General features: G+C 31.2%; 1 protein-coding gene across 1 annotated transcript in view; it reads right to left on the bottom strand.

Moving 5' to 3' along the window:
• LOC115877727 (dynein heavy chain 2, axonemal) overlaps positions 1–15,709 on the bottom strand; it is a 129,843-nt gene extending 114,134 nt beyond the window's left edge. The window contains exons 1-12 of the mRNA XM_030894014.1: positions 15,573–15,709; positions 13,212–13,374; positions 12,908–13,032; positions 11,701–11,838; positions 11,161–11,351; positions 8,663–8,750; positions 8,418–8,605; positions 6,908–7,035; positions 6,697–6,841; positions 6,437–6,573; positions 4,571–4,691; positions 1,493–2,076 (exon numbers count right to left, since the gene is read on the bottom strand). Of these exons, the coding sequence (XP_030749874.1) occupies positions 1,493–2,076; positions 4,571–4,691; positions 6,437–6,573; positions 6,697–6,841; positions 6,908–7,035; positions 8,418–8,605; positions 8,663–8,750; positions 11,161–11,351; positions 11,701–11,838; positions 12,908–13,032; positions 13,212–13,374; positions 15,573–15,657 (2,093 nt within the window). The 5' untranslated portion in view covers positions 15,658–15,709. The remainder of the gene's footprint in view (positions 1–1,492; positions 2,077–4,570; positions 4,692–6,436; positions 6,574–6,696; positions 6,842–6,907; positions 7,036–8,417; positions 8,606–8,662; positions 8,751–11,160; positions 11,352–11,700; positions 11,839–12,907; positions 13,033–13,211; positions 13,375–15,572) is intronic.
• Positions 15,710–19,341: the final 3,632 nt, after the last annotated feature.

The raw sequence follows: 19,341 nt of genomic DNA, 5'->3' as shown, positions 1-19,341 counted from the left end.
CCACTAATTTTTAATCAAGGAGCCTTGGAAAAATATATTTGATATTCTAATGTTTTTCGTGACCTTTCTTGGTCGGTTAATCGTATTTTTAATCATAACTCATTTTTTTCAAATGAAACAAAGGCGGCTCATTAGCATATTTGAAAAAAGTATTTTTTAAAGAAAAATTACGGCATACTGTCCGGCATACTGTTAAGCGGCCCATACCTTATCAAACAAGTTGCGCAACAAAGCGATGCGCAACATTCCGTTGCACAACTGCTTCACCCATGCACTTAGTAAAATTTTGATCAAACTTTGTATTAAAAGTTGTGTATTGTTTGAGAAACAATCATGTCCTCAATTGCAATTGTATATACCATAGATGATGTCAATGATACCAAAAAACGAAAAAGAAAGCAAAGAATTTAGATGAAAGAACTAAAAGAACTAAAATATTGCACAACGAAGCGCAACACACACATACACTACACAACGCGCTGCGCAAACGCCTGTTGCACAAAAGAATTCAAACATTCTTGAAACTTATCAAACAATTGCGCAACGCATCAAACGTTATCATACATTGGCAACTCGTTGCGCAACAGCCTGTGTTGCACAATTTCTTTGATAATGTATGGGCCGCTTTACTAATAACGTGGAGTGAAAGAATTGGAAAGATACGCACCCTAATGCGAAAATTCGTGACAAAACTAATTTGATTTCCCCTTACGTCACAAGTGCTGTACGATGAAGCCTCTACTCGTTCTGCGGCCAACGCATAAAACACTCATTTTCTCTAATTCAGCTAGCGAAGACATATCGAAGAGGGCGTGGAACTGAAGGCGACAATGTTGCCATATTAAAATGTGTAATATCTGTAATATGTTTGACGAAAATATCTTTGGATGAAAAATCCTCGTTTATGTATTGAAAATTTATTCGTGTTAAACATAGAATAAACAAAAAAAATAAACATTCTTTTATAGGTACTGAATATTTTCGTATGATCGAAAAAAGTCGTTTAGTTGGCTTGAAAATGACGGCTATTAACATTTACCATAATATTTTACATATGAAGTAACAGCGATCTTCATTTCCAAACCAACTCTGACGCCGTTCTTTATTTAGTCATATAATATTATATTAAATACGTATTATTAACGTACTTTACCCAAAATCCGTAAATCTACGGATTACTCCGTAGTTCTGGCAACACTGTCTTCGGCTACCACCCACTCTGTCAATTGAAAGCCGAACTACGGTACAATATTCTTTATCCGCTGCGCTGTAAACGAATAGCAGCTGCGCAGAGTTAAATTAAATCTAAGACAGGTTGACTATAACTCGAACATTGCCTCGAAATCAAACATAAAGTTGCGCATCTTCTTATTTCTTCAATCAACGGTTAAAGGATTGAGGCACTTTTGAAAACCACCCGGTATACCTAAATTTACTGCCTTAACAGATTGTGTATTGCCATGACAGGAGAAGATAATGATAAAAACTATACCTGTCAATATTGCATTCCAGCAACCCAGGTTTTGTGACGCTCCTACACATCAAAGGCGTTTGCAATCGAAGACCGACATCCTCTCCGATTTTGTCCACCCATTTTCTGTACAAGTTGAATACCTTGTCGTCAATCGAGGAAATCAGCTTCTCGTACTGAGCAAACACCTCTTTGGATATGCTGCAAGGCATCATCCAGCCGGCATCATCAAACAACTTCTTCAATATGCTCAATCGGTGTTTTTTCATCTTTAGCATCTGTGCTCTGCCTGAATAATATGGCAACATTGTAGGATACATTTCTGCCTCTAACTGAATGTCTTGTTTGATATCGAGAATCTCTTCTCTAAACATTTTGTACACCAGTAAAGTTTTTCCGTCAAACAACGAATACAGGGTCTTCCTTTTGGAGTAATTATACATGGCAGCTAAAGATTCTATGCCCTCTTCTACATTCGCTATCTCATCGAATACCATGTTGGTTAAATTTTCCACCACCACTTCTACATCTTTCATCCTAGTTCTGAATTTGAGGATGTCATCGTACCATTCGGCCTGTTGTACGTCAAGTATCCTCTGCTTTACCTAAAAAAACTTTCATTTAGATATTTTGATTCTATTTTATTTAAACCTTTGAATAAAAAATTAAGGAAAGAGCATATCAAAAACAAGACATGTAAAAATATGATGTAGGATAGACTTAATAATTTGTTGTTTTATTTTACGTTGCCAGTAAATGTTAGTAGTTATTAAAATTGTTACAAAAATATATAATTCTAATAAAAATAGATAAGTTCTAATAATTATTTATTAACACAAACATCCGATACGCTACTGAAGCAGATAAGTCAAATTGACGTATCTAAATTCTTTGCCATTTAATCTTTGACAAGTAGTAAATAAAAGCGAAAATGGAAGAAAAAATATATAATTAGTTAATTTTAAGTGAATTTCATAAATGATCGGTTTACTCTTTGAATAAGAAGACTACGGAAGGAGCATATCAAAAATCTTAGGTACACCGCGATGGGCCTCAAATATGGCCGACTTAAATTCCGGTTTATCAGTGTGTCGTTCTAATTTTATTTAAAAAATGTAAAACTATGATGTACGGTAGACGAGGGGTAGACTCAATAATTTGCTGTTTTATTTTACGTTGTGAATAAATGTTGGTAGTTATTAAAATTGTTATAAAAATATATAATTCTAATAAAAATAGATAAGTTATAACAAGTATTTATTAACACAAACATCCGATACGCTACTGAAGCAGGTAAGTCAAATTAACTATCTAAATTCTTTGACATCTAATCTTTGACAAGTAATAAATAAAAGCTAAAATGCAAGAAAAATATATAATTTAGTTAATTTAAGCGAATTTCATAAATGATCGGTTTACTACACGTATGTATATTATATAGTCACTTACTAGCGAAAAGTTGTTCCATTATTTCACTCAATTTTTGCCGAGATCTACCGCACGCTACACAACCAACTATTTTAGAGTCTTTTCGATAAATCGCGATAGTGTCACTGTTAATTTAAGTTCTGCCACAATTTCCATCTAGATTTACTACCTTTATACAACTATCAGTAGTAGAATAAATAATAAATAACATAAAGTAAGCTCCGTAAAGACTGACAAATCCACAAAATTTCAAATAAAATTCAAATGTGTCAAATGAATCGTCAAACAGAACTGTCAAGGATCCCCACCCTAGAGAGCTTTTATGGTGCCTTTTCCGCCCACCATGCATGAATACATGGATAGCATTATGCTCCTTCCTTAGTCTTCTTATTCAAAGGGTTTACTACACGTATGTATATTATATGGTCACTTATTGTTGAAAAATTATTCCATTATTTTCCTTGATTTTTGAACGAGATCTACCACAGGCTACACAACAGTCTTTTTTGATAATCGTATAAAATAAGACTGACAAATCCACAAAATTTCAAATCAAATTCAAATGTGTCAAATGAATCGTCAAACCAAACTGTCATATATAATACACCTTGTTTACATATACACTCTGTAATATACAATCAGGGTGCAGCCACACTATCCTAAAAACGGCGTATCGGCGTAACGGCGTAATAACCTTGAATATATTTCCAGTAATTCTATTGGCTGAAACATTCATCTGTCAGAAATTTTATCTGTCAAATTCATCTGTCAAAAATTTCAGCCAATAGAATTACTGGAAATCTATTCAAGGTCATTACGCCGTTACGCCGATACGCCGTTTTTAGGATAGTGTGGCTACACCCTCAATGACTAAATAATCCAAGGACAAATAACACCCGAGAACAAATTGTGCCGATGTCACCAAACAGTGCCGTGGCACATATTTTTCTTAACCTAGCTATTTGAGACAATATTTATATTTTTTGATAATTGTTTTGACCACGCCTATGGTGCCTCATCCTAATTAATTACGAAAAAAACGTATTAAAATGTCAACAAAAGTTACAAAACTAGTATCGACGTATAGCACATATCAAGTACATATAGATGTTAATTGAAATTGAAGAATAATTATCTAATTCAATAAGAAGACGCTAAAAAGTTGGAGTGGACTGTTTATTTACCTATGAAACGTAACTCCTGGCTCTTTCTCGCTGCTGCTTTTACACTTGAAAGCTGAACAATTAATCACCATTGTAATAAAGTTTATACAAAGTTTACTACACACAAACTATTAAAAATCGCTAAAATTGTCGCTGGTGACCAAATGACGACTCAATGTTTGCCATCAAAAGAAAGGTCTTAAAATGTCCTTATATTCTTTAGTCATTGTATATACTGTTGTATACATGTTCTCTATAGATACAACCATAGATGGATACAACTCATTACCGTAAGCTGTTGCTAGGATATTTCCTTAATTCTAATTATGTTTTTTAGACACTGTGAATGATCGTAAACTTTTAGTTTAGTTTTTTTCTTTCAGTGCAAAAGTAAAGTACCAAAACAATCCTTAAAATCGCCCACTTATGAAATTTTTCCAACAATTATCAAAATAAGTGGATGTAATAAGATTAAATTCCATCAATTTGAGGATCTTAGTAATTCTACCTTCTCGATTTCAGCAAGACTGTCATTGAACATTTTTTCAATTCTTTCTGCCCAATTTTCAAATTGAACGCCCTTTGAAGTGGGGAATAATGGTTTAGGGATCTCCTCTGTTTCATCGTATCTGTAATTAAATATTATGAATCATCCCGGTCAGGGTATTTTTATTTAATAAAATCTCCGTAAGTAAAGATTTTATACTAGGTGTCTTTAAAATAAGCGCGAATATTGAACGATCTCTAAATAAAACTAATGTCAAATGTTGACGTTTTCTAAATTTCAATACCTTTATTATAAAGTCTTTTATCTATGATTATAAAATTTATCTTTATGCATTTTTAGTGTACCTATTCTCTGCTTTTACGTTTGCTTCTTCTTTTCAATGCAGTTTAATATTGAAAAGTACTTTGTTAATGAACTGTTAAACTCGTTAGACAGCTCAAATAAAGATATGCAGGTCCAATATTAAAATTGATCAATAATAAATAAACAAATATAATCAATATATATATTTTTATAGCTTACAAAACATTCACGATTACTTGTCATGTTTTCTTTAAATGTTCCTGATTTTAAGAAACAATGGCTGCATGATAAGTTTAAATGGTCCTAGAAAGTAATTCTATTTAGTTAATGAAATTTATTTACTTTTACTACCTATATACCTCCATTGCTTTTGGATATAAATACAAAATATTATTACAAATTTTAAAAATTAAATGAGAATTTTACTCGAACTTCCAATATTTGCTTGATTTCTGTCACATAAATGGAATTGATTGACAAACAAAACCAGAAAAACCAGCCGTCTCGCGCTGGTTAGTTTGGTGACAATATGATAGATATTTTTCAGGAACCGTATTCCGTAATAAGAAAACTTTCAGGAAACCAATAGAAACGGAACATAAAACCATAACAAAGGTAAGCAACGGAATACACCTTAAGAAGGAAATCTAATATTATTTATACAAGGTGAGTAGCACTTATTTCAGAGACACCCTGTATAATATCAATACGGTAACAACCTTGTAACAACCAACCAAATTTAAAATCGAATTATATATTATATTAATCTTTGAATAAGAAGACTAAGGAAGGAGCATATCAAAAATCTTAGGTACACCGCGATGGGCCTCAAATATGGCCGACTTAAATTCCGGTTTATCAGTGTCGTTCTAATTTTATTTAAAAAATGTAAAACTATGATGTAGGGTAGACGTGGGGTAGACTCAATAATTTGTTGTTTTATTTTACGTTGTGAATAAATGTTGGTAGTTATTAAAATTGTTATAAAAATATATAATTCTAATAAAAATAGATAAGTTATAATAAGTATTTATTACCACAAACATCCGATACGCTACTGAAGCAGGTAAGTCAAATTAACGTATCTAAAATTCTTTGACATCTAATCTTTGACAAGTAATAAATAAAAGCTAAAATGCAAGAAAAATATATAATTTAGTTAATTTAAGTGAATTTCATAAATGATCGGTTTACTACACGTATGTATATTATATGTATAGTCACTTACTAGCGAAAAGTTGTTCCATTATTTCACTCAATTTTTGCCGAGATCTACCGCACGCTACACAACCAACTATTTTAGAGTCTTTTTCGATAAATCGCGATAGTGTCACTGTTAATTTAAGTGATGCCACAATTTCCATCTAGATTTACTACCTTTATACAACTATCAGTAGTAGAATAAATAATAAATAACATAAAATAAGCTCCGTAAAGACTGACAAATCCACAAAATTTCAAATCAAATTCAAATGTGTCAAATGAATCGTCAAACAGAACTGTCAAGGATCCCCACCCTAGGATCCCCACCCTTATTCAAAGATATTAATAAATATGATTGACCTTCCAAAAATGATCATAGCTTCGCACACTTCGATCATATCTTTGCATCTCTGTATATATGAATCCACGTGATTGAAAATGGGAGCTTTATCCAAATCCCAGGGTTTCTTTCCGAATTCGTTATGTGATTCTGACACCTGTCAAAAAAATATACTTTTATTTACTAAATAGTACCAGATGAAAGAAAAAAAGCGTCATGATAGCCAATGAAACGATCGAGGTGATTTGACGCCGTTTTTTTTATCATGCAGTATTTTTACCAGAACGTAAGCTTTGATGTAATCTGTCAAACATTCGATGCATATTTCGAAGGTTTTTATGGCGTTTCTTGTTTCCTTTTTCTCAAAAATGTCGTTCATGTCGATGAAATCCGTGCATTGTAATATCACTTGGTTGCTAACAGACCTGCAATCGCAATTTTATAAAAAATAAAATATATTTTAAACGAAGAAGAAACAGGGCAAGAATTACCTGCACAGTGTTGTAATTTTTTCGTGTGTGTTATAATATGGGCTATTCATCCAAATGAATCTGATAAGATGGAGAATTTTAGGCAAAATTTTCGGGATATCTTTTGGATGTTTTATATTGGCCAGTTTCTGAAAATAAAAATATTCATGTTCTTTTTTCAAGATTCAATGATTTGACGTCATTAGGTAATCAGGAATATTGGGAAAAGTATGTTAAATAAAGAAAATTAAATAGAACATTAAAAAGAAGTCCGCCTGTGAGATTAGATTTGTCTAAAAAACGACATCTAAAGGACTTAATTTGACACTTCAGTTTTGTATTACGGGTTTTAATATATATACTGGCTTTCCTTAAAGCCCTGAGACTGTATGATGAGTTATAACTCGTTTGACTCAAACTTGAAAAAATTTTGAAGTTTGCAAAACGGCCGCTAGGAGCCGCAACTGCTATGGAAAATAAGAAAATAAAATTTTTACAGAATTTTGCCTAGATAATGGGTACTATAAATAATAACTTCATAATCTTCAGTAAATTTTGGATTTTTTTGTTAGAACCATTTTCCCCTACCTGCTAAAATAAAGTGGTGGGGGAAGGTTAGATCTATCTTTATTTAAATGTTAATAACTCCGGACTGGATGATCCGAATCCAACAAACGAGGGCTCGTTTAAAAGCGCATTTCTTACTCTATATTATACCATCAAAATAATAATAATAAGGTTTTGAGCGTAGACGCTAGGGGGCGCTTTCTTAAAATTTAACAAACATATCGCATTTTGTTCAAAAAAAAATAAATACGATAGTATCTGCAATTTTAGCTGATAATAAAGAGTAGTAAAAGCTTAAAAATTCAGCGAAAACCGCATCTTGATATCTTCTTTCAAACCGAAGATATTAGAAAAATTATAATAAATACCAAAAAATAAGCCCTCAATTACCTTATTTTTACAAGACGGTATCAGTAGCCCTCTTGATTATGCCCATTCTCTCAAAAAAATAAGATAGAAACAGTTAGTTCATTTTAAAATCGACGAAATATCAGATGTATTAATATATAATAATTAAAATATTAATAACAGTGAACAAGAAACGATGATTCAGCGAAGTCATGGTAGGCTTTGAAAAAAAAATTGCTTTTGACGTAATAGTATAAACGTCAAATTGTTATTAGTCAACATTTTGATAGTCTTTTATCTTTTGATTGATTTTTCAAAATGCCAACAACTTCAACTACTTCAAATAATAAAGGCATTTTGAAAAAGCAATTAAAATTAAAAGATAAAAAACGCTGCTAAAAAAATTTTTCAAATAATTTTGAATTTTCAATTTTTTTTTCGCAAAAAAAACTCATAGGCGTGTTTCTGGGTTTGACCTATACTACCAGTTAAAATACGCACTTATTTCTCGGACACCCTGTATATTATCGGGCTAGAAAAGTATCTGCTATATTGATTTTAAGTATTTTACAGTAAATATTATTTTTTGTATTATCATAAAACATTGATAATATACCTTGCAAGGTTCGACTAACACATTCAAATACTCAATGTTAGATTTTGATTCTTCAACGTTATGAATGATTTCTTCGCCCAATAGTTTGAACTGTTTCACGTAAGAAGACTGCACTGCAGAGAGTAATTTGCAAATGTGCTTCACGCCTGGGTACTCCAACTGATAATTTAATCCAAGTAGATTTTCGTCTAAAAATAATTTTCAAAGAGTGAAGGAGTAGGTACTGTTAATATATCAAATGTTACATCTGTCTTTCCAGAAATTATATTCGTCTAGAGGGCAGAGCAAATCGTCTGAAACATTCTGATCTTGATCTTGTAAGCCTACCCGGACCTGCAAGTAAAAAAATTCGAATATTGTATACCGGGTGTGTTTCAAAATTAGCTGACCCCTATAACTGTTTTATTTTCACGGATAAAAAATCGAGATTTGGTATGTTAATATACAGGGTGAGTCTTAAATAAGTGCAAATATTTTCAGTGGTGGTATATTTCCACCCCAGGAACACGTCTATGAGTTTTTTTCGCAAAAAAAGATGTTGAAAATCGTGCATTTTCTTTTAAATTTCCCTGTATAATTTTAGAAAACTTTTTAGAACTGCCTGTTCACCGCAAATTTTCCCACGGTATAGTCTATAAAATGAATAACTTTGAATTTTGACCGTTATTTTTTACCAACACGGCAAATATAAAATCCCTCTGTCAAAAAAGTTACTGATATTCTTTAAATTGAGTGCCTGAACGAATTAGATATGTAACTCTTTTTACTTTCGTGAAATAGAAAAGGAAAATAATAAATCAAGTGACAGTTCTTCCTCTGCTTGCAAAAATCAACACGAAATGACATAATTGTCAAAAGTAAAATGTCATCAGCTTTTAACATTTCTAAATATCAGACCAATGCCGTCTCTAATAGAACAGCCTCGAAGCGAGATTTAGGACGCCACGCTAGTTAGATACTACGGATTAATAAATATGTTGTAGAATACATGGAAAACATAATTATTCCTCGTATTTTTGGTTTGTATTTTAAAAATGATATAGTTTACATGAAATATACATAATATACAGTTAATAAATACAATATATATACCTATACAAATGCAGCAAATGTTTTACGATATACAAATAATGAATAGGTACGTAAGATAATGGGTAAAATGTAAAATATATTTTCAATTTGGGGGTTTGAAAATCGATCTAATTTAACAAAAAAACATTCAATTTCTACTAATAGTGATGTATTATTATTTACATTCACAAAATTTATATGAATATTTTGCAAGTATCAATGTTTGAAAAATTATATCTGCAAATAATACAATATCATAGAAAAAAGGCGTCAGCCATGGCTATGAAATAAAGATCGCTGTCATTTTATATGTAAAATTATTCTAAAATTTTTGATTTTCTTGGGATTTAGGTTCGGGAAAAACGCTGATTAAGTTTTCATTTGGTTTTTCATTTTTTTTGTTTAAAAAAACATTTCGGCTAACATTATAACCTTCATCAGTGTTGTGTCATATGAAAAAAATAGTGTCGAATATAATCCAAAAAATTACATATAAAATATTCTAAATATATATGTTACTGTAAATGTGCGAAATACAGTAAAACCTAGGATTTACCAAAAGCAAGTGGTAGTAAAAACCAACCAACCCCACCAAATAACCACCTAATCAATGCATTAACACCCCCCAAATAACCAAGCTAACCAATGCATTAAGACCCTCCAAATAACCAGGCTAACCTAATTAGTTAATGTTTTTGGTAAATCCTAGGTTTAGCGCGCTTATTCTAGATTTTACTGCATTTCGGACATTTACAGTAACATATTTTATATATTTATTTATTAATACATATTTATTAATCCGTAGTATCTAACTAGCGTGACGTCATAAATCTCGCTCCGAGGCTGTTCTATTAGAGACGACATTGCGTCGGCATGGCCGCAAGTTGCTAACCTAATAAAATTAACACTAGAAAAGCCCGCGGGAACTGTCAAATTCAAAATTATTCGTTTCACAGACTATATAATTTCTTAATCTCTGATACTACCATGGTTACGGCACTAAAATGGATGCAAATACAGAAAAAATCCGGTGGCTCTCAAATTTTTTCCAAAAAAAATCATTTTTTTTAAATTTTCAAACTTAAATAACTCGGTTATTTTGGACTTATCTGAAAAATGGTAAAGAGAAAAAATGTTTCTTTTATCGAGATCTACCAGCACTGAAAATATTTGCACTTATTTAAGACCCACCCTGTATAATATAAATCAAAATTGAAGTATTCAGTTATTTTCGGTCACTTCCTGTTTCATCGGAAATTACTACAACTTTTGAGTTTTAAATGGTACCTTTTTTTACTATTTTGACAGTATCGCTTATAAAATAGAGTGGCTGTGTTAAAATCACAAATTTTTAATCAAGGAGTCTTAGAAAAATAAATTTAATAATCACATTTAAACGTTTAAAAATCAAAAGTTGTAGTAGTCATTTTCGGTGAAAAAAAAAAAGAATCTATGAAGAAGTACCGGCATAATCGAAAAAAGAACGGCGTCAGCGATGGTTATGAAATGAAGATCTCTGTCATTTTATATGTAAAATTATATGGGAAATGTCATCGATGTTCATTTCCAAGCAAACTGGACGCCATATTTTTTCGATCATGCGGTACTACCAGTCAGGACCTATGCATGCGAAACTTGGGCACTTAAAGGTTGTAACCACATAGGTATTTACCTGTTTTGTCCAATAAACCACTACTCCTTCCATTCTTTTGACAAGTTCCTTGTCTTCGCTTGCTTCTTCGACAGTTATTTGACAAATACTTCTAGGAATGTATAGAACTGTCAAACCTTGCAGCCTATAATGAATATCGGTAATTTTTGCCAGAAACATGTGCAAAGCGTTACTAAAATCGTTTTTTACACCTATAAATCATTAACTAAGGAAAACAGTTATAAATTTTAACGTAAAATTACATAAAACTTAAAAAAAAATTCTCGAAGTATCGCTTTAAAACCTTAAATCAAGAATATATTTTTAAAATAACTATTTTTAAAATACAGCTAGACAAATCTGTTATTTCTAAATAACAGTTGAAACTATTACTGTTATTTAAAAATAACAGGCTTGTGTTAAAGAAGAAACAAGTTTATTTCTATACCTGTTGTCTTTTGGAACAACTTTTACAAACTGTTATTTTTCTAAATAACAGTTAAAAAATAACAGATCGGTAAATAACGACTTGTGTGTGTTTTAAAATTATAAAAAGGATACTATCGGGCCAGTTATTATTTCCCATTAATATGGGAGCGTATGCATTCTGTATTATTTTCAATATTGTACCCTCGACACATCCGTCAACTGTGCCAAAAATGATTTTGTCATAAAAATCTGCTACTTCATATAAGTATCCTAAAAAAATATATTTTGCGCCCTGTCACGTTTTAATATACAGGGTGTGTCTCTCGTGGGGAGATTTATCTCGTAAAAATAAGATTTATTTTTCATATTAACATGCTTACGATTCTGTTTTGTCTCATTTTTACGTGAGGAATCTCCCCATCAGGGATACGCGAGATGGCACATGTTTTTTGAAACGCCCTGTATAGTTTATATTTTCTCTTTGAATAAGAAGACTAAGGAAGGAGTATATCAAAAATCTTAGGTACACCGCGATGGGCCTCAAATATGGCCGACTTAAATTCCGGTTTATCAGTGTCGTTCTAATTTTATTTAAAAAATGTAAAACTATGATGTAGGGTAGACGTGGGGTAGACTCAATAATTTGTTGTTTTATTTTACGTTGTGAATAAATGTTGGTAGTTATTAAAATTGTTATAAAAATATATAATTATAATAAAAATAGATAAGTTATAATAAGTATTTTTTAACACAAACATCCGATACGCTACCGAAGCAGGTAAGTCAAATTAACGTATCTAAATTCTTTGACATCTAATCTTTGACAAGTAATAAATAAAAGCTAAAATGCAAGAAAAATATATAATTTAGTTAATTTAAGTGAATTTCATAAATGATCGGTTTACTACACGTATGTATATTATATAGTCACTTACTAGCGAAAAGTTGTTCCATTATTTCACTCAATTTTTGCCGAGATCTACCGCACGCTACACAACCAACTATTTTAGAGTCTTTTTCGATAAATCGCAATAGTGTCACTGTTAATTTAAGTTCTGCCACAATTTCCATCTAGATTTACTACCTTTATACAACTATCAGTAGTAGAATAAATAATAAATAACATAAAATAAGCTCCGTAAAGACTGACAAATCCACAAAATTTCAAATCAAATTCAAATGTGTCAAATGAATCGTCAAACAGAACTGTCAAGAATCCCCACCCTAGAGTGCTTTTTCCGCCCACCATGCATGAATACATGGATAGCATTATGCTCCTTCCTTAGTCTTTTTATTCAAAGTATTTTCTAATAAATTATTATATCATTTATTTCTTTACCTGGTTCTCTTAAAAAATACGTAGCATCGATTATAGGTACTTTGGGTATGCAAGTGTTACAAACCAAATCTTCATGTTCAAAGTAGATTATAAGCAGAGGTTCTGAAGGAGTAGTCAACCATCGTCTGAAATATTCAGTAAATACTGTTGATTGTTTTTAAGACAAGTAACTAAACCATTATTTGTATATAGATTTAATGGTTTTATAATTACGATTTTTTTCTAGGAAAACTTGATAAAGTCTGCCCCACGAGAAAATAATATTTTTTTTTCAATATAATAAAAAACTATATAAAATATTTACTTAATATTTGAGTAACACTCCCCAGTCCAATCCTCCTCTCTTAGATCATACAGGGTGGTTATATCTTTAATATAGGACGTGAGGGTATCTAACTCCTCTTCGCTGTACTCATTTTCAAGAGTAATCACCTCTGGTTCGGGAGTTTGAACTTTTACAACGTTTTCTGTCAAAAAAATTAATACATTCAATTAGTAACATTGTCATTTTTTTATTTTTTTAATTGATATAACGAATACAATGTAAATTAATTTTTTTTATATGCCTCTGATATAAAAATTAACTCGACCGGGTGTGTCTCAAAAGTAGCTCATCACCCTTATAACTTTTTTATTATATAAATTAAGATTGATTGATGTATTCATTTATTTTTCGTCACTTCCTGTTTCACCGGAAATTACTACAACTTTCGATTTTTAAATGGCACCCTCGATATATTTTTACTTTATTCGATAGAAAATGACATTCTGAATAAAATGACATATCATATGTTAACTTTTGACATTTTCGCTTAAAAAATCGTACTTTAAATTTCAATCTAGAGTGCCATGGCTGTGTTAAAAACACAAATTTTTAATCAAGGAGTCTTGGAAAAATAGATTTAATCGACTAATTTTTTTCGTGCCATGTCGTGGCCGGTTAAAAGATGCCCAAATCATTTTTTTAATCCTATCTCAATTTTTTCAAATGGAACAAGGGTGGTTCGTTAGTATATTTGAAAAAGGATTTTTACGAATAATTTGGTATCGCACACTTGGTATTTCGAGTCAAATTGTCGTTATGAAACAATTTCAAATCAACCATATGCGAAAATGTCAAAAGTTGACATATAATATGTCATTCTAAAATGACATATTGGAAAGTGAAATAGCAAAAGCCTTTCCATCGTTTCCACGGAAATTTCAAATAAAATAGTTCCAGACCCTGTTGCTATGTGGCAGTGCAATTAATTTTTACGTTAGAAAGTTGCTACTAGTTATGGCCAGATGGCGTTAAATCAGAATTTCTTTGTAGTTTCTATAGTTTCCCAAGAACGGTAAACTAATAGGATTGCTCATCCTCATAAGACGTACGTTCGCCTCTTCCCGCGCTTCAGCTGACTGAGCTGACAATTGTGAAGTCATTGTAGCCCTTGTCAAAGCCTTCGTGGCCTTGTCATGATAATGTGTATTATTAGTTGCCTATGGTAAACTTATAAAAATAACAGCTGAGAAACTTTGAGTTAATTATTTTGTCAATTTTAAATGTGAAAAAGGTGTCTTTAAAGTTTTTAGAGCTATAGAGTGTATAAATACGTTCATTTTGTGTTGTGGATTGTGACAAAGTGCATACTAAGTGCCCACGATTTTGTTTATTAATTATTTTAAAGCAAAATATGGAAGAACTCTAAAAAGAATGCTTGCAGAAGGTAATGCTGGGAACTGCTGTTCTTAAAAATGCATTATCCGAGTATTTAACACGATTTATACAGTTAATTTTCTATACTGCATACATATAAGGTGTTTAAATAAATAAACTAAATAATGAACGTTTTGCATTCGGTAACCAATAATGCACATGTGTGTATTATTGGTTGCCGGATAAGGACTAATAACCATGACAAGGACTACAATGACGTCACAAAGCGAGTAGTTTTCGCATGCACCTGGCGGACACTTTTGGCTGAATGAACAGTCCTATCAGGTTAACTGTTCTTGATAGTTTCCAACGGCCATTGTCATACTATTGTCAAATTCTCAAAAAATATTGTTGTTGTCATAACGCCAATCATATCAAATGATTATCAAAACGATTTTCAAAGTATATTTTTTTATATAATATGTATGTGTTTTAATTAGACAATTCTTTTTGTTTGTGGCTCTAAAATATAATGTAAGTCTTTTATTTTTTCCATCATTTAAGTACCTATTTATATTTATTCCATTTACAAAACTTTGGGCGTATTACGTTGGTCTTGTTTTATTATAATAAACGATGTTCATATATTGGACTTCTATTTTTTGTATGTATAAATTTTACTACTAAATTTAATTTTTTACACAACACATAGTAAAGATTTGCATTAGATTTGTTAATATTGTGTAAAAAAATACTTTTAAGATGGTTTTCATATTTAAAATGTTAGTTTCAATGACAGTGAAATTATATAAATGAGCGTATTTAAATTCGGATCCTCACAATAGATGGCGTCACTAACATGGAACCGTTTTTGAAGGTTTTTTAGTAAGACACTTTCTTTTTTTTTCTTGGCATATTCTTTGGGGTGAGCCACTTTTGAGACGCACCCGGTATGGTGTCAAAGTCACGTGTTAAATTTGAAATAAAAATCTAGATTTTAAAGATAAGTAGAAAAGAGTATCTTACCTTCAGATTCTTCTGATGAAAATAACGAATCGATATCAGCTTTGTGAGATAAAATTCCTGAAATCCTGTCTTGGGCTAAGGACATTTTTATCTCTTAAATATAAACACACGTTATATGATACCTGACATTTTCTGGCTTTATTGAATTAATAATTACCTAGCAACCGCCATCATCCCCTCGCGTCTATATATAGGGTGTACATAAATAAGTGCTTATCATAATTGTATTTTTAAAAAGAAAGAATTTTTAAAAAGCTATTACCTAAATATTTTTAATTTTGTTTGCTTTTAATTTAATTTTTCTTATTCATTTCTTGACTTAGTAGTATTAGATTTGGTCTTCTTTTAAACTTCTTGCTCTAGAATGTTTTTCTACCTTTCCTAACCTAACCTACCAAGTATACCGGGTGATTCACAAAAGTGGCTCATTTCTATAACCTTTTTATTTTTTTTTTAGATACAAAAACGAGATTTGGTATGGTTTGGTTGGTAGTATATAACATAAATTAGGATTGATTGACGTATTCAGTTCTTTTCGGCCACTTCCTGTTTCACCGGAAATGACTACAACTTTTGATTTTTAAATGGCACCCTCGGTATTTTTTTACTTTATTTCAATGACTAAAGCATATAAGGACATGCAACGCCCCTATACGGGCTGCAGCAGAATTTGTGACCTTAGAGGCCTTTCTTTTGATGGCAAACAATGAGTCATCATTTGGTCATGCATCAGCGACAATTTTAGCGATTTTTAATAGTTTGTGTGTAGTAAACTTTGTATAAACTTTATTACAATGGTGATTAGTTGTTCAGCTTTCAAGTGTAAAAGCAGCAGCGATAAGAAAGAGCCAGGAGTTACGTTTCATAGGTAAATAAACAGTCCACTCCAACTTTTTAGCGTTTTCTTATTGAATTCGATAATAATAATAATAATAGCTCCCGTATATAGCGTTTAACGCCTTGGGAGTAGCAAGGTACAGCTTGCCATACTAGAGCCGTTCGGTATACAAGGAAGGTAATGTGGCTAGCACTAACGCTTCAACCGCCTATTATTACCTCAGGATTGTGAATCCCAAGTACTCATTTAAGGCTGAGTCGACCTAGGTACCCAAACTATTTTTATTTTAATAAAAATAGTCGGCTGATGCAATGCCGGGTGTGGGAATCGAACCCACTACCTTGAGATTGGTAGACGAGAGATGTACCTCTACGCCACCGGGCACCTTTTGAATTCGATAATTATTCTTCAATTTCAATTAACATCTATATGTACTTGATACGTGCTATACGTCGATACTAGTTTTGTACCTTTTGTTAACATTTTAATACGTTTTTCTCGTAATTAATTAGGATGATATACCATAGGCATAGTCAAAACAATTAACAAAAAATATAAATATTGCTTCAAATAGCTAGGTTAAGAAAAATATGTGCCACGGCACTGTTTGGTGACATCGGCACAATTTGCTCTCGGGTGTTATTTGTCCTTGGATTCTTTAGTCATTGCTTTATTTAATAGAAAATTACACTCTGAGTAGAATGACATATCATATGTTAACTTTTGACATTTTCGGTTATAAAAAATCTTATTTTAAATTTCATTCTAGAGTGCCATGGCTGTGTTAAGAACGCTCATTTTTAATCAAGGAGCCTTGGAAAAATAGACTTGATCGTCTAATATTTTTCGTATATTATCCTGACCGGTTAAAAGATGCCTAAATCATATTTTTAATCATATATCTCAATTTCTTCAAGTGGAACAAGGGTGGCTCATTAGAATATTTGGAAAAAGCATATTTTTTACGAATAATTCTCCATATAAATCACAGATTCTCTATTTTGAAAGGATCAAAAATAAAACAACTAGTTAATAAAAAACAGCATAATATATTTGTTTAGAAGCCAGTTTTTTTTTGGTCGTTAAATAAACGTGTATAATAAAATGGTTTTTGTACACTACCTCTCGAACTACGCTTGTATATCAAACATGGCAACATGGCAAAAGACTGATTTTATCATCGGGCAGTGCGTACAAACTTCAGGTGTTCACTTTACAGGCGCATAAATGTAAATAAAAGAACGGTTTTATTTATATATTAAAAGCAGTCTCAAAATATTATTTCATGCGGCAAATCCTGGAAGCAGTGGCAAGTTTGAGGTTAGAAATTAGGAAGATATACAGGATGTCCCAGAAATAAGTGCTAGTATTTTGAGGGGTGGTAGGTCTCGATAAAACAAACATATTTTCTCTTTATCGTTTTTCAAATAAGTCCAAAACAACGGAGTTATTTTACTTTGAAAATTTCCAAAAAAATGATTTTTTGCTAAAATTTTGAGAGCCACTGGATCTTTTCTGAATTTTCTTTCTTGTAAATTTAATCTACTACCTATGTTGCCATATTATCAAGAAATTATGTTTTTTAACTGAAAACTAAAAAAAATTCAAAAAATTCCGAATTTTCAAATTTTTTTTGCGAAAAAAGCCTCATAGGCGTGTTTCTGGGGTTGAACCAGTGACTACCAGTGAAAATACTTATTTCGCACTTATTTCTGGGACACCTTGTATATATCGGCGTGGTCTGTATTTTAATGCATGTGACAGAGATATAGATAATTGACCGGTTGACAGACAGAGAGACAAAATAAAAGCGGCATACAGTGTTGTCAGAATTTAAACTAAACTAATTTTCGAATATGGGATATTTCTTCCAAATTTCCAACCTTAACCTTCGCCACTGCGCTGTAAAATTACAAAGATTCGATGATTAATAAAAGTTTGTAAATCTAGGTACCGTAAAATGGGGTGAATAGAAACATAGTGGTGAATAGAAACAAAATTTCTGAAAAAAATCAAATCACGATTAAAAATATTCAAAGTAAAAAGAGTCGACATATCTAATTTTTCTATCATTGGTAATACACAATAAAATGTAAAAACTATATTTTTATCTGTGGCAGCACTGTTTCTGTTAATCAGCTCATCAATAAATGTGAGATCGATTTATCACCTATTTTGTATGGCGCGAAAACTTTATAAATAAAATATTTATTTTTAAAGTAATACATAAGCTGGTACATGTAAGTTGTCATATTATATGTATTGATATTTATTGTTAAACCTACTTAAATATGTAATAATTTACTGTTTCTAATCACCTTGTTGGAAGTAGAATAGATAAAAACATTAACATCAATGTGTGTTTCTATTCTCCCCAATAGCAGGTGAATAGAAACACAAATGTTATTTTTATTTAATATTTATATGCATATTTTTCAAAAATCAAATTATATGTATACGCAAAGAACAAACAAAGACCCATGTTTTAAAATATTCGGGAAAATAATACCACATTTTTATCAACCGGTATATCGCTAATAGCCTACGAAACTGTTTCTATTCACCCCATTTTACGGTAACTATTTTTTAAAGAGATAAATAAATACACATCTCAAGCTTGTTCTCATTATTTTTTTTTTGTAAAATTACCTAAAAAACTATTTATTTTTATTAGGCGTCCATAGCTATTTAATATAAAGTGCGTAGTTAGGTACATAATTATTATTAAAAAAATAATAGTTATTATTGCACATCGTAAATAAAGGTAATGTTTTATTATGAAATGATGTGATTATCACAGAATGAAGTGATGACATCAGAAGTACGTTAATTTGAAGTAATGCAAAATAGAATTCCGAAATATGATTAATATATAAAAAATAATAATCCTAAATATCCAAATTTAAGTAGAAAATATGTTTTCTAAAAAGT

This window comes from Sitophilus oryzae, unplaced genomic scaffold (assembly GCF_002938485.1).
Source record: "Sitophilus oryzae breed Bouriz unplaced genomic scaffold, Soryzae_2.0 scaffold_1498_pilon_pilon, whole genome shotgun sequence".
Lineage (NCBI taxonomy): Eukaryota > Metazoa > Arthropoda > Insecta > Coleoptera > Curculionidae > Sitophilus > Sitophilus oryzae.
This window is presented reverse-complemented; position numbering and strand designations above follow the sequence as displayed.